Raw genomic sequence first — 14,714 nt, forward strand, 5'->3', positions numbered from 1 at the left:
CTCCTGAGGGAAATATCCATCACATATTGTTTTCATTCACATCTGCAGTTATCTGTCCTCTGCATATTTCTGCAAACACGTCGCCCCACGAGAGAAAGTCCAGGATGGAATGAAGCCTGACAGCAGAGCTCCGGCACACAGATGGGCTGTGTTAAAACTTTTCCCTGAGACTTGGTTTCTCCAGACAAAACAGAACATTAAGCTGGAGGTTTTAGGGCAGCGGGGGAGGGGGATCAACAAGCTCTTTCTGACGCTGGGTTTGTTACTCCAGGTAGACAAAACAAGCGGGACAATAATTCCACAGCAAATGTCAAAGTAATGTAGACAAAAAGTCAAATGTGTCACCACGGCAACTGACACACGTCATGTTGTGGTTTGAGGTGGACCCTCCGGCGTGCACCAACTGCTGAATCACTGAGCACCGGGGGGGGGCAGTGTGGTAGGTGGGTAGGAGTACAAAATCCAAACCCCAAAGGCAGAGAATGTGCGTAAAGCATATTCCATATGTGTTTGTGCGTTTAGGGACCTTGTGTGACGCTTCTCCCATGACTCGTCACATGGTCTTGGAATGAAGCGTCCCCTGATGGAAATTAGACTTAAAATCCATGAAATCAGACGTGTCGGTGGAGGGGCCGACTCAGGAGCTCCATGGGTGGGAAAGTCAGCTCAGCAGGATCCAAAGCAGCTGCCATCAGGAGCCCCCCCCCCCCCCAGCAGGGGGTCTCTGCCGAGGGACCACACCGCAGGAGTGAGCAGGCGCTCCCACATTCACCTGTTTCCGCACAGGGACCTCGATTCATTCAGATACGACAGCATACTTTATAATGCACACGAGGACGCCGATTTATTGCAATCTGGAAGACAGGTGAGTTCAAAATCTCAGGAAATAGTCATCCTGGTACAGGAAACCCCCCCCCCCCCCGCAGAAACCTGCACTTGTGCCTTCAGGGAGAAATGGACTGTTTAGACAGCTGGAGAGAATCTTTAGGACGAATGACGTAACCAACACGAGCCTTTAATGGATTTAATTTTGTTCTCAGACGGAGGAGTAGAAGGAAAAACATCTGCACAATGACGGGGGCAGAGGAGCGCGGCGCCGGGATCCTTGAGCGACGGTTGCTGCGTCACATTCCTGCGACTCTTGTCATCAACATAATCCTATTATTCTTCTGTAAAACTGGGACTTGGTGAGAAGAAAAGTCATGATGTATAGGTTGATGTATAGCTGATGAGACACTAGGAGGATTTTGCCTCATTTCCGTTACGAGCCTGATCAAAGCAGGTCTATAAGCACAAACTTTTAATAGAGATAAAAGGTGATTTTCATTGCTTTGTCATTCTGCAGACACATTTAGCTTCCAAATCCACATCAAATTCCAACCTTGTCAGACCTGCCATCCACAAATATACAAGTTCATTTTTCCCCACGATTTTTGTTTATTTATTACAATTATTTCAATGTTATCCATCACTTTGCCATATGCCAGCTACTCCACTTTTTTTTCTCTCCTTTCTTTCATTTAAAACAAGTCCAGTATGCAACTACTCCTTCAAACCTGGAAGGTGGAGCAGGGGAGGGAAGATGGGTGGGTGTTTTGAAAGACAGGGTTTGGAGGAGGAGAAGAAGAAAAGCATGTAATGTCCTCCAAGAAGCCTCTTCCATGTACAAGTTTTTCAATTAGCTATGCGTGGTACTTTGTTTCCCCCCCCGATGGTAATCATTTTCTCCTCAGCTCGTGCGTCCGGATGTGGTGTTTCGCTCTACTCCAGGTCCTCAGCGTCGTCTCCGTCCATTAGCAAAGCGGCGTATTTACTGGCTGAGCTGAACTTCTGAAAACAAATCAAACACAGTCGCTGGAATTGGTGCACTCGCTTGCAGGGTTGGCTTTCTCGGGGTGAATGGAGACATTCGGGGCTGATTTCTTTCTTCTTTCTTTTTTTTTTAAGCCTGTTGTGCAGTTTTAAAGCTCAGGAGGGAGGGGCTCTTTAATAATGAGTAGAGGGGTTTTGGGGACATCAAAGACTGAGCAAAGCTTGCACATAAGAGACTTACAGGGGTTGGGGTTTCTTCAAATTTCTTTGGCTCTGGGGGTGGTTTGGAGTCTCGATCTCTCCTGTTATCCTTTCTACAATTACAAATAATCCAAAGTAAAATGGATCAAGAGAGCTGGAGATGAAATCCTCACAGTCAAACACACATTTCCCACTTCACCATAACTACTCACGCACTTCTGTTTTCTTTTGGCAACAGAGGCAAAGGGAGCTGACACAAATGCAGGTTTCTCATTGGTCAGATGTGCTTACTGGCCGCTGCACTGCTACTATTATAGTGTCAGTGGTTCAGAACACACAACCACCCCTTACATAACCTGCATATTTCTTCCCTGCCTCGTTGAAAGGAGTTGCTAACATTAAGTGGCTGACCTGTCTGCCTCCTTTCTTCGGTCTCTGTTGGGCCCCTCTCCTCTGCCCCGCCCCGCTCCAGGCCCTGTTGGCCCCCCTCGTGCCTTCGGGGGCCCTCGGTCCCGTCGCACACAGTCAGCCTTGTTCTCATCTTAAAGGAGAAGCCAGACAATTTGACTGAGGGGAGGTGGACTCTTTTACAGTAAGAACACACTCACATTAGCACTAAAGGCTAAATGAGCGAAGCTCAGCTGTTTGAAGTAGAGCTTGTCTTTATGAAAAACTTAGATTTGAAAATAAGTTCTTCCTTCTGACTTTGGGTATCGAAGATGAAGATGTGTATCGACATCTTTGGGACTCCCTTTCCCAAATCAGCCCCACTTGAGCTAAAAACCGACTTGGCGCACAGCTTGGGGACTTGGTGGACATTGTGGACCGGGCTGCAGTTTTGCACGTGAGCTTTTAAATGGTTAAGAGCTTCTGAGCAGAGAACTCTGCTGCACCTGAAAACAGTGTTGGAGCTGGAAACATTGTAATTCATGTCTGAATCATTTAACCAAACTGCTAATGAGATGATTAATGAGACATTAGCTGAACCTGCCATCCAAATGGTGCTATTTAATATAATCAGCACAGACAATTCATTAAGATTTGTAATTATGTCCTTGTTTCATGTGCTTTGTTTATCATCATTGTGTTTACATGTTGTGTGATGATATAATATTTGACAAGGCCACTAATGTAGTTATCTAAATGTCTATTAGATGTAGATGATTAGCAGGTGCATGAAGAAAGATTTTTCACGCGGATGATCTTAACTAAAATATCTGCTCCATTTTCTTATCCACCTAGGATGGGTGCAAGTAGTAAAACCTACCTTTGCCAGCTCCTCTTTCATCACCACTCACAGAACTGCAAAGAAAGGAGGAACTCTCAGAGGGAAAGTACAAATGGGAAAATATTTCTATACTGATCACAAGAGATTTCAATCTGGTCATTCCAATCTAATGGGCTCCATATAGAGCTCCTAATACTCTTTGCACACCACACCAGTATAACTAATGGGATTTCAAGCATATTAAATTGGCATCAGTGCCCAAATTAGTGCGTGCAAATTGATAAAGATGGAAAGATACCAAGCACATGACAGAGTTGCTCCATTTTCGTATCAACGGTACATAATTCTAGAACTGCATTTTTAAGATGTATCACAAGCTAATCCTATACCCAATTCTCTCTTTTCGCCTCATACATTCACCGTTTTCCATCTTGCTCTGGGAGTTTACTCATAAACAAATACGAGTAAATGGCTGTCTGCTTCGGTCTTTCCAGTGTGACGCAATGCAAACTAAGGCGTTTCCAGACCATGAATACCATGTTCTCACCTTGACTTGGGGGGAGTTGAACTGCTTGGGGAGACAGGTGACAGTGGAGGGCGCCCTTCGCCATCATAGGACCCCGTAGAGGCTGCACTTCTTTTGGCCCAGGCGTTCTCCTTGGGAGGAGGTGCAGGCATCACTTTTAATGGCTCCTTGGAGGAGCCAGAAGAAGGTGGGGTAGGAGAGGCCCCAGGTGAGGAGGGGTCACTTTCTCTCCCACTGAACACCTCATTCTCCCCAGAGCGTTCACCATCTCGACATCGGGAGCCTACCGAGAAAGAGAATAAAGGAGCAAATGTAGTCCCACTTCCGTTTCATTTATATAAAGTTTCCCTGTTATTGCTTTCTATCGCTCCACCTGCTTTTGGATCAAAGGACGTATTCTGTTGAGTCAGGGCTACTTGTGTATTTTGTGTGTTGCTCACCTCTTGAAGTACTTCCTTGCTGTGAGGACTCACTTCCGGTGCGAGATCGTTGAGTATGAGTCTCCTCACGCCAGCCCGGGTCTCTAAGGTCATCAGAAAGAGGGTTTAAGCAGGCATGTTAAAAAATATATACACACCAACAACATGAACAGACTCAAGTGAAAACACAGACTGGACTCAGTTGGTTATGAAACAACCTTTGGACTTCTATTGTGCAAATCAAAGTCAAATCAACTGAGTAGCGTCACCCGCTGCTACCAGCATCATGGTGGAGCTGGACTAGGTGAGTCAGATCAGGGTTTATTTCAAAACCACTCGCTCTGGCTTTTTTTTTTTGTTGCATTGAGTTTACCTGTCCCGCATCTTTCTGTCTGACCCCCAGCCTTTGTCTTCTTCCATCTGCTTCTGCAGCCTCTCTTCCTGCTTCTTCAGCCGCTCTTCAACCTCCCTCTCCTTCGCTGCAGTGTCAACGGGCTTGGCTGCACCAAAGATAGATGATGCTCTGCCGCCAGAACCCGGAGCCGGAGCAGAAGGATTGCTGCCGCCGCCGCCGCCGCCACCGCCACTGCCGCCGCCACCACCACCGCCGCCGCCACCGCCTCCACTTCCCCCGCTGCTTTCCTCCTCCTTAGGGAGGCTACGTGGCTTAAGATTCAACTTTGGCCTTTGCTGAGTAGCTGGTATAAGAACAGAACTAAAATTAACTCCTGCACAGTAACACAGACAACATTGATCATTTCTGAGTTTCTTTCAATAATAGTGTGTTTCCAAATGGTCACCTCTCTCTTCCCGCCTGTCATCACGCCTTTCATATCGATCGTCGCGGTCATTGTAGCGATCGCGGTCACCATAGCGATCACGATCGCCGTAACGATCCCCGCTGCCTCGAGTCTCATCATAATCGCGGCGGAAGCCACTACCAAAAGCCCGCCGACCACCTCCACCACCACCACGAGAATCAAAACCTAGAAGTTTTGGAGGGACACGGTAAAACACAGAAGTGGACGCCTGTAACATGGTTGAAACAGACAGAATGACAAACCTCCTCTGTCATAATCCCTGCGATCCCGGTCGTCATAGCGATCCCGGTAGCGGTCTCTTCCGCCCTCATAGCGGTCATTGTCCCGCCGCGGCCCATCTCTATAACGATCAGACTCATAACGGTCCCGTGATCCTGCAGAGATGGAAGAGAAGCACCTTGTTCATTTGAATTCAGTTTATCAATGAAGAATTTTTCTTGATGCCGTCACACAAATGGGAACCTCATTAAATTTTTATGCATGTATGTAAATATAAATGTATTTAGAGTTATCCTAAGTTCAAGCCTGATGTTGAAAGCCTCACTTTCTCCAAAGGCATCATCTTTTCTCTGATGACTATCATCAGAATCTCCAGTGGGTCGAGCCCTCCAGTCAGTATCGGTCTTGTCGGGACCCATGTCCGACATCCGTCCACCTCTGTCTCTGCCACCCATCGAACCGTCTCTCTCTGAAAGAAGGTAAAAAGAACCACTGTAGTTGTAGAACGTAGTACTAAAGGACCACAACAGCAAACCAGGCCCAACAGACCTTTATCATTAGACTGATCTGCAATATCCACACGGATCCGACGACTTCCCAGGTTCTGTTAACATGAACAAGGCTCGTTAACACTGTTATATGGATCCAGTCATATTAGGAGGTGCCAAAATTTGGTCAGGTGACCAAAAACAAAGAACTTAAAGTTTGGGACATCCTCTCACCTCCTCACTGAGACTAAGGGCCCTCAGGAGGGACTCCACATCATCAAATTCAGCATAGCCAAAACCCTTCAGCCTCTCCGGGTTACTGGGCTCACGAGGCAGACGGACTGCGCTGATCTGTAGATCACAGCGAAGCAGAAAAGCACGTGAGACACAGGAACTTCAGACTTCATCCCAAAGTTAGAGGACAAACAGAGTCAGTTAATAATTAGCTTAATATTTCCTAAAAAAAAACAAGAACTAGAACAAAATTAAGCTGCAATCACATTCAAAAAATATTTATTCTACATGCTGCAGCGGTTAGAGGTTTGCTTGATGAACCTACTGCCAAGCCGCGGAAGAAATCTTTAATAGAGTCCTCGGTGACATCATATGGCAAGTTGCCCAGGAAGGCCGTGTAAGGGGGGTTGCGGGGCAACCGGGACATGTCAACATTGGGCTCACGAGCTGACCGGGGTGCCGTCGGCAAGATGGAGCGGTCAATGGGCGGGGCCCGGAAGTTATCCTCCTCAGAGTGCCAAGAGGTGGAGACTGAGGAGAGGATACATAAAGAAATGAATAAATAATGAATATTGTGATGTTTTAGGCAACGGTTACTATCAAACTGATGAAAATAGCGGCATATTCTGTGCTCACCGTCGCCATCGAGGTCGTCGGTCTCATCAGCCCAACTGGTGGATTTGTTCGAGTAGCTGGGGGGGGGCATGTTGCCGCCGCCGCCGCCACCGCCGCCGCTGCTGTCCTCTGCCAGGAAGTCGGTCAGAGTGAGGGTCTTCCCCTTTTTTTTAGCTTTCTTACCTGAGTGAGAATCAAAGAGAAATAAGCAGTCAGAACGTGTTTCCTGTTCAGATTCAAGTCCAGAATGGCCATAAAGCCCGGAAGTCCCACCGCATCCACCAATGTTTCTGCAAATGAACACAGAGCCTCGCCAGCAACCTTGCAGGTTGAACCTGTTTGCAAAGTGTCAGATGGATGCATTCGATGTTTCAGAATGGCCACAGATGTCGGAGACGGTGCGCTGAAGCGACGCTATTATACCGCTGAGAACTGTAAAAATCTCCCCCACTTTCTTTTAGGGGTAGCTTAACGACCTTGCTCATCTCTAGTGACACCAGCCAAACCAGCTAAGCTGCATGTATGTGTGTGTAATAAACACTGACTAATTTTCCTACTGAAAGCAGGCAGGGGTGAGTTACTGCCACCATGGACCAGGTCGTAAAACTCTCCCCTGTTCTGCATAGACAAACTGCTGCGGGTTTAACCTAAATTGACTGCATCGCCAAATAATTGCCAGGAAAGTGATTGGCTCTGGGTTGCAAAGTCTGCTTTCTGTTGCTATATCTGGGAAACGGTTGGCCGTGTGCCTGTTTGCACGACTCATCCCATAGAGCAGGTCTGGTTTGTTTTGGTCTGTGGTAGAAAAACTGGTGTGACAAAGCTGGCTGCGAGCATGACTGCGAGAATTCCCACCGTCAGGACATTCTTTACAACACGTCGTTACAAAACCCACCAGGCACATGGAGAGTTCACAGCTCTCCAATGAGTGATTGTTTACCGACCACTTGGCTTATTACTGTGCGCTATTAGCTGCATAGCGTCACATGGTTTGGGATTGTCCCCGATTAAATCTGTGACAAATACCAAATGACTGCAAAATTTAAGAAATAAATAAATAAGTGGGTAGATGTAGGCACATCTCTTGTGTCTATATGCCGCCGGTGGCTAAATGAGCGCCGGGGCTGCTGACGGAAGTACCCGCGTTAGCTGGCTAGGTTAGGGCCTACGGCACTTCTCGGAGATCCAAGTGCGCCATCATCGGAAAGAACACTCGGTCGGCCCGACGGCAACGTCGCCGCGTTAAGGTTGAATAGCAGCTCAAGGAGCAGCCAGGGCCACACTGGGCCCTTTGGCCCCGGTCCCCCACCGCGCTAAAACAGGGCACCACGCTGCACACGTGGAGACTCCTCGGGCTGGCCGGACTTCTCGACCCAGCCCCTCCTCTGCGAGGCGCGCTTGCGCCCGATGTTATCTGCTGTGAGCGCGACGGCGAGCCCCGCCACGGCCGCGCAATGTGCCATCCCTGCACGCAGTCGGGAACATTACGCACAATTCCCGGTATCTGGACTAGTGTAAAGCAGACTACAGGTGACTCGGGCCACACAACAAAGCCTGTCGGACATTGGAAGCGCTTGGTTACGATTAATAGCGCAAACGGTACAATTCCATACCCCGTTCATTTGCCTTCCACGAGCAGCTGCGTCTCCACTAAGTAAAAACACCGAACAACTCGTTTTTACCCGCCGGACAACGATGCATACGAACGACATAACGTTTTAACAGTTCAAAAACGTCACAAGGGAGACAATATCGACGTATAACCCGTTGAAAGCTCCTAAATCGAAGCAGATCCGTCACCCCCATAAACCTCACCTGACGCCGCCATGTTGAAGAGCGAGTTCGTTTCAGTTCCCGGATGAACGCGTCAGAGGTTTATTTTCGGGAGCGCGCATCGCCGTGCACTGCGTTGTTTACGCCGTGGAACAGAGTGTCCGAATAGGTTTGCATTTTCCCTCTAAGGCAGGGATCGTGCGCAGCATAGCAGTGCGTGTAACTGCATACTTGTCATTCTAACCTGTATAAACGACATCCATAAAACCTTTGAATGCTATGGAAAGAATAGCAGTTCTACCCCGCAACAACAGAGGGCGCTGCCGCTGTCCTCTGTGGCTCTTGCCCGTTGAGAAGCTCATTTCTAATAGCTTTTAATAAGCCTCAGCCATTTTAAATTGATTTAAATGTTCCAAAACTCCACAAGTATCTCACAAACTCTGCCTGTTCGCCATTTACTTGGACCTATTGTGAATAAGTGCGTACGTGTAAAGAAAAACTCACCAGGCTGCCATAAGGTCTTAAAACTAATCTGCAATTTAACTTTTGATTTCATGATAAGTTATATTTTTGACGTGAAATAACCAACAAATTTAGTCTACACATTTGTCACAATACAGCTCATTAATGATATAGGAATCAAGTTTTTACAAGGTCAAATTCATTGTGATCCATCATCTTTTGCATTTGCTTTTAATGTTAAAACACTCTTCTTCATCATCATCTTCTTCTTCTGGTGTTATTTTCTTGCAATGAATATGAAAACCCTTTTTTTTAAAGAAAAGTTCTTTCTTATGTATCAACAACACATGAAGGAGACATTCCGTGGGTGAGTGGTTTTATTCAATTTCAGACAACAATTACAAGTTGTTGATTTCACTGGTCTTTGTTTAGGATAGTTCAACCCTTTCTGGTCTTGGTTTGGTGATGCCTTTCTTTGATTGGATGTGTCTTTTTTTCCCCCACAATGGTGCGTTGGTGTCTCTGATTCATCCGTCTGTTAGGCGGTGGCTGCCAGCTCATCCAGAGCATCCTGAAGCCTGGAAAATAAAACACAGATCACAGATGTTGAAAATTCTAAAAAGATTATCCCCAGAAAAAAAAAAATTATCCGTAAATTCACTTGTTTAAAAATTCTACAAATCTCTCACACTATTTAAAAAGTTTACAGTCTTTTCAGTAATTAGACTCAGAGAAGACACTTTATGAATAGCACCACAGCTACTTTATAAGCCTTGTAATATCAAAGTAATAGCAAAAATAAGTTGAAATATCCAAAGTGTTCTCATGGTGACAACCATGAGTTCACCAGGGTTTCGTAAGATGAAACCCTGACCAAACCTGCTGCCCCTAACAGTCGGGACAATCTCCAAACTACTCTTTATCTAAGTTTGAATTAAGAAACTGAGCTTTGTTGCATTTCTTCTGTATCGTATCGCTGTTTGTGGGTCACAGTATCTCTGCTTTTGCCACCTTTAACCTTGCTTCTCTCAGCTGTCTGTAATCGGTTGTGTTAGCTTAAGGGGAGATTTGTGTGTTTGTCATCACGGGTTGCTGATTGAGTCTTTGATTGAATCTTCTGTCCTGCGTGAACTGAGATCACCCCCACCCTGAGACGCACCTCGACAACTACGACAACCAAATATTTTGGCCTTCGCGACCCCATTTTACCGCTGAGTGGTGCTTACTTGAAGTCTCCACCGTCCAGCAGAACCTTGTAAGTGGAAATCTCCGCCTCCAGCTTCATCTTCATGTTGAGGAGCGCCTCATAGTCTTGGGTCTGATTTTGGATATTTGCACGTAGTTTGGTCAGCTCGTCCTCCAGGCGCATGATTACGGCGTTGTACTTTTCCATTTCCATGTTGTTTCGAAGCTCCGTGTTGCGTAATGTGTCCTCTAAAGATGCTTTCTGTTAAAGGATTAATGGGGAAAAAATGTCACAATCCCACATTTGATTCAGTCACTCATATGTTAATAAGCCAGAAATATTTCCTTACTAGGCTCTGTTGGGATGCCAGTTCGATTTCCAGGGTCTGTAACTGTCTGGATAGGTCACCAATCTCCATCTGGGCCCCCTGGAGAGCTTCTGTGTTCTGTGATACCTGCACCTGCACTTCTGCAATCTGACAAGACGCAGGGAAAGACATGAGACATGAGCAGACAGAAAATAGACCTCCTGTGTGTGTGTGTGTGTGTGTGTGTGTGTGTGTGTGTGTGTGTGTGTGTGTGTTTGACAAAAGATGGATGCCTACTTGATTCTCATGCCATCTTTTGAGATCCTCTGCATTCTTCGCTCCAATCTTCTCATAGTTGGTCCTCATGTCCTCCATGATCTGGGCCAGATCTTGTCCTTTGGGAGCGTCGACGTCCACTTGGACGCCTGACCTGGAGATCTGATGCCTCAGCTCCATGACGTCCTGTCAGAGCAGAGAAACATGAGGGGAAATCATCCAGGGATTGTGAAGTGTGCGTTGACTCGCTGGTGACTCACGTTCTCGTGGTTCTTCTTGAGGTAAGCGAGCTCCTCCTTCACGGCTTCAATCTCGCCCTCGATGTTCATCCTGTTCATGTTGGTGTCGTCAATGACTTTCTTCAGCCCAGCGATGTCGGCCTCCACAGACTGACGGATGGCCGTCTCGTTGTCAAACCTGTTGGAGGGAACGGAGCGCCGAACATGTCACTGCACCACAGAGTTGGTACATCCCACCCTGTAAACCGCTGGAGCTGGAGCTCCCACCTGCTTCCTTCAGACAAACAACACGCATCAAAAACTAAGAACCAACAAAAGCGACGTACTTTACTTTAAAGTCGTCAGCAGCGAGACGGGCATTGTCAATCTGGAGGACCAAACGAGCGTTGTCTTCAATGCTGTCAAAGATCTGGATGGAGAGAATAAAAGAAAGAACCCTTTGTTCAGTCTGTCAAGGCCGTTTTAAGACAGAATCCTTTTTAATTTAATCATAAACTCCAGACGATATTTTGTGCCCGCACCAGTGTTTTTCTTTGCCATTAAACATTTGACTGTTATACAACCAGAGGAACCTGCACTCAATTTTCCAAAGCCTGAAACATTGTTACATTTATAGAAACAGTCAGCAAAATAGAGGAACCACAGACTGACGGACAGGAAGCAGGGAGGTTCCCGAGCCAAATCAGAATCAGGTTTCCTCCACGGCCGGAAAATTGCATTTTGACTAAATCCAACACAGATTTTTGGGGTTTTTTGCCTCCATTTGCTGCCTGAACTTGTGGTGATTTATTGGAGTTTACCCTGGTCTGTCAATGATGTCCCCGTTCATTAGAAAGAATACTGGTCCAGTTTTCTTCTGAACACCCATCTTTGTGCCACTGATGATCTGGAGTCAGTCCGAGAATGTGACATTTGACTCTGATGACTGGAACCGATTGTTATACAACCAGCGCGCTCACACGCAAATGTGTGTGCCAGTACTACACATCTGCTTCCCATTGAGGCCCTCCCACACCAGAGAGCGCTGTGGTTTACAGGCAGGAGCAGAATGCTTTTGTCTGGGGAAGGTTGTTTTAGGACATTCCAGTTCATCTCTGGTGGTGCTTTTACTCATGCTGGTGATTCACAGAGGAAGTTTCTGGTCACTTTATGGTGCCAGTGAGCTTTATGGGGGAGGGTAGGAGGAACCAGCAACCACACCCTTGAGTCTTTTGAAAGAAATATGATAACTTGGACGGGTGAAGCTGCTCGAGTCAGTCAAACAAATCTGGGAATTCGTTTTCTTTTTTGGAAAGGAAAAAAAAAAAGCTGCTGCTGAAATGTGATCTTCTCATGTGGGACTACTCCCGTTCTTTGTTGAATCAAGCACGAACCTACAATTTTACACTATTCATTCATTCATATTGGAGTTTACCTTTCTGCGTAGGTCCTCGATGATGGACTCGTACTTGCTGTAGTCTCTCGTTTGGGGCCCCCCTTTCTCCATAGCCACCATGATCTTCTGCTCCAGCTCCTTGTTGGCATGTTCCAGGTTCCTCACCGTCTCGATGTAGTTGGCCAGGCGGTCGTTCAGGTTCTGCATGGCCCCCCTCTCGTCGCCCATGATCCCTGCCCCAGCCACCCTGGACCCACCGGCACCACCACCCATCGCGCTGCTCAGCTTGAAGGACGATGATGAAGCGACCATCGGGGCACTGGACCGCAGCGAGGATGCAGACATGGATGAAATTCTGGCCCCGTGTCCACCAGCACCACCGTAAATGCTGGCAGAACTCCCATATTGGGGTGTGGAGCGGGTCAAGGAGATGCGGGTGGAAGGTATGGACATCATGGTGCTCTTTCTGAAGCTCATTCTGCAGTTGTTAAAATACAAAAGAGAGCGAGAAGAAAAATGTGAAGTGACTCGTTGCTGGCTGGCTGAGAAAGTGACGCTGGCAGATGGAAGTGGAAAACTTATACTCCTACTTTTCTCCTTCAATCACAGCTGGCCTCTCAGACCCTGCCCCCTTCATTTTGTCCCAGTCCTCCTTTCCTGGCCCCCCTCCTTCATTCAACCCCCCCCCCCTTTTTTTTTCTCTGTTATTCAGTCACCAAGGAAATGTCTGAGGCATTTTTGCCTTGAAAAAGAAAAATCCCACACAGAATTGGTTTATTTAGATGCAAAATCCTTTAACTTTGGTTCACAGCAACTCAAAACACTTTGTTTCGTGTTTGGGGCAGAATATTCCTTTTATAGAGATGTTTACTTGATAAGAAGTCCCCCCAAATTTTTGGGTTTGACTATATACGGCCTTCAGTCTGCTTTCTGTTGCATAGTTTCAAGGTTTCTGGTCAGCAAGGGCCCAAAATAAACATATATTATCAATAGTTGCAGGCAAACTGCAATGCGAAGGAAATAGCAGCAGCAGCACAGATCCACTAGAGCGTAAATACAGAGGCAGGATATGGTTTATTGTTGGCTTTCCAACTGGTTTGTGTCAGACTGAAATGAACATTTTCAGTGGCTTCTTGATAAACATACTGAAGATGATTGTCTCAACACAGACAATTATGTGAGCAGGTTTTAAACGATGAAAGGAAGGACAGTCCACAAAAGGCGGTTCCTCCCATGGTCCTGGCATTGTTTTTTTATGTTCTGTGTGACCCGCAGAGGAAAATAAAACTGTAATATATATTTTTTGTATTGTCCTGAAGTTGTTAGATGGCAAAAGATACGATAGAGGAGGGGACATGAGAGAAAAGAAGAGGTTTTTTTCTAAAATGAGCTTCAGCAGAATGGGTGAGGTAGGTTTACTGAAACAAAATGTATGGCCAAAGAGGTTGTCACACTGGGCCCTAGAGATGTGGATAAAAGAACCCCCACAGAACAGTGACTTAGTCCCCACCCTGCACTTCACACAGCATTCCTTTTCTTTCCCAAACCTTCCTCGCCTTCATGGGTGATCAGGTTTCAGTGTTTTTCTCACACCTCGCAGCGGTCCGTCACCTTAAATTTCTTTCTTTCGTTTTTGGATAAAATGAATGAGCAAAGAGCAAACGAAACAGCCACGACAGATCTAGGAGGAAGATGGACACAAGGATAAATTTAATCATCGTGACTCATATCTTATGACAACGTGTCCAATGACTGGTTTGGATGCCGGTTTGCAACCTTGATTTGAAGATTTGAAAACAAAAAAAACCCCCATTTGGGTTCTTTTTTAAGTGGCTCCTGAAAAAAACACTATCATTGTTTTGGTTTTCTCAGTGAGGATCCCGAACCAGCAGGAATCTAATATCACCGGAACACCTCTTTTGCAAATAAATGAAGGCAGAAAAAAAGACAAGCTGGAGCCTTTGAGTCACATGACAGGAATCGGTGACTTTACGAGTTTCACAATTCTTGGAGGAATGTGAGATTATCTGCCGCTCTGGCCTTGAGTGAACATTTCCGTAGACTTGTCGTCCTCTGGGTCTTGTTTCCAACTGCTTCCTATCACAGTGAGAACTCGCAGCCTCATTTATACAAACCAGCGTGTGCATGAGCTCATTTGCATGTGCATGTGTGCATTCTGGAGGGCGCGCGAACATGCCTGCACCCTACATGCTTTCTCCGTCTTCACCGTCCCCCCTCTCTGAAACATTGACCCATGTTGCTCCCTTTGCTCCGACTTATTGATCTTTTTATTGTGTGTTCTGTTTTTACGCCCAGAACCGTCCACCGAGTCGCACGTCAGACTTTAGTGAAATGTGGCGACCCAGAGACATTTTCTCTGCGGGACGCCATGTCCATATCCAGCACTGCGATATTTCACAGGAAGCCAAAAGAAGCAAGAGTTACAACTTTCTCGTGTGGACACAAACAATGAGATTACGCTGATGAAGTCCGACGGTTTCTATGGCGACCAAAAACACTTCCTTGACAACCA

The 14,714-nt window shown here is 46.5% G+C and overlaps 3 protein-coding genes across 6 annotated transcripts in view; 1 reads left to right on the forward strand and 2 right to left on the reverse strand.

Moving 5' to 3' along the window:
• Positions 1–14,714, forward strand: part of LOC130524361 (intermediate filament protein ON3-like) — a 39,262-nt gene that overhangs the window by 3,619 nt on the left and 20,929 nt on the right. The gene's annotated exons all lie outside the window — the stretch shown is intronic.
• Positions 1,011–8,515, reverse strand: eif4ba (eukaryotic translation initiation factor 4Ba). 4 transcript variants are annotated; one of them, XM_057030429.1, is made up of 15 exons: positions 8,379–8,515; positions 6,585–6,746; positions 6,274–6,479; positions 5,949–6,065; positions 5,776–5,830; positions 5,552–5,695; positions 5,250–5,381; positions 4,987–5,172; positions 4,560–4,884; positions 4,208–4,290; positions 3,789–4,050; positions 3,281–3,315; positions 2,425–2,554; positions 2,054–2,126; positions 1,011–1,830 (listed from the first exon to the last, which is right to left on the reverse strand). In XM_057030429.1, the coding sequence occupies exons 1-15, from the start codon at positions 8,389–8,391 to the stop codon at positions 1,762–1,764; spliced, it is 1,992 nt and encodes a 663-aa protein (XP_056886409.1). In that variant the 5' UTR covers positions 8,392–8,515; the 3' UTR covers positions 1,011–1,761. The 4 variants fall into 4 exon arrangements, with proteins under 4 accessions (XP_056886409.1, XP_056886410.1, XP_056886412.1 ...); XM_057030430.1 differs by lacking the exon at positions 8,379–8,515 and adding an exon at positions 7,704–7,901; XM_057030432.1 differs by lacking the exon at positions 2,425–2,554 and having other exon boundaries at positions 8,379–8,513.
• LOC130524363 (keratin, type I cytoskeletal 18-like) lies at positions 9,158–12,743 on the reverse strand. Its single transcript, XM_057030439.1, has 7 exons — positions 12,221–12,743; positions 11,133–11,215; positions 10,828–10,984; positions 10,589–10,753; positions 10,334–10,459; positions 10,025–10,245; positions 9,158–9,376 (listed from the first exon to the last, which is right to left on the reverse strand). The coding sequence occupies exons 1-7, from the start codon at positions 12,656–12,658 to the stop codon at positions 9,337–9,339; spliced, it is 1,230 nt and encodes a 409-aa protein (XP_056886419.1). The 5' UTR covers positions 12,659–12,743; the 3' UTR covers positions 9,158–9,336.

Source organism: Takifugu flavidus, chromosome 4 (genome assembly GCF_003711565.1).
Source record: "Takifugu flavidus isolate HTHZ2018 chromosome 4, ASM371156v2, whole genome shotgun sequence".
In the NCBI taxonomy this organism is placed as follows: Eukaryota; Metazoa; Chordata; class Actinopteri; order Tetraodontiformes; family Tetraodontidae; genus Takifugu; species Takifugu flavidus.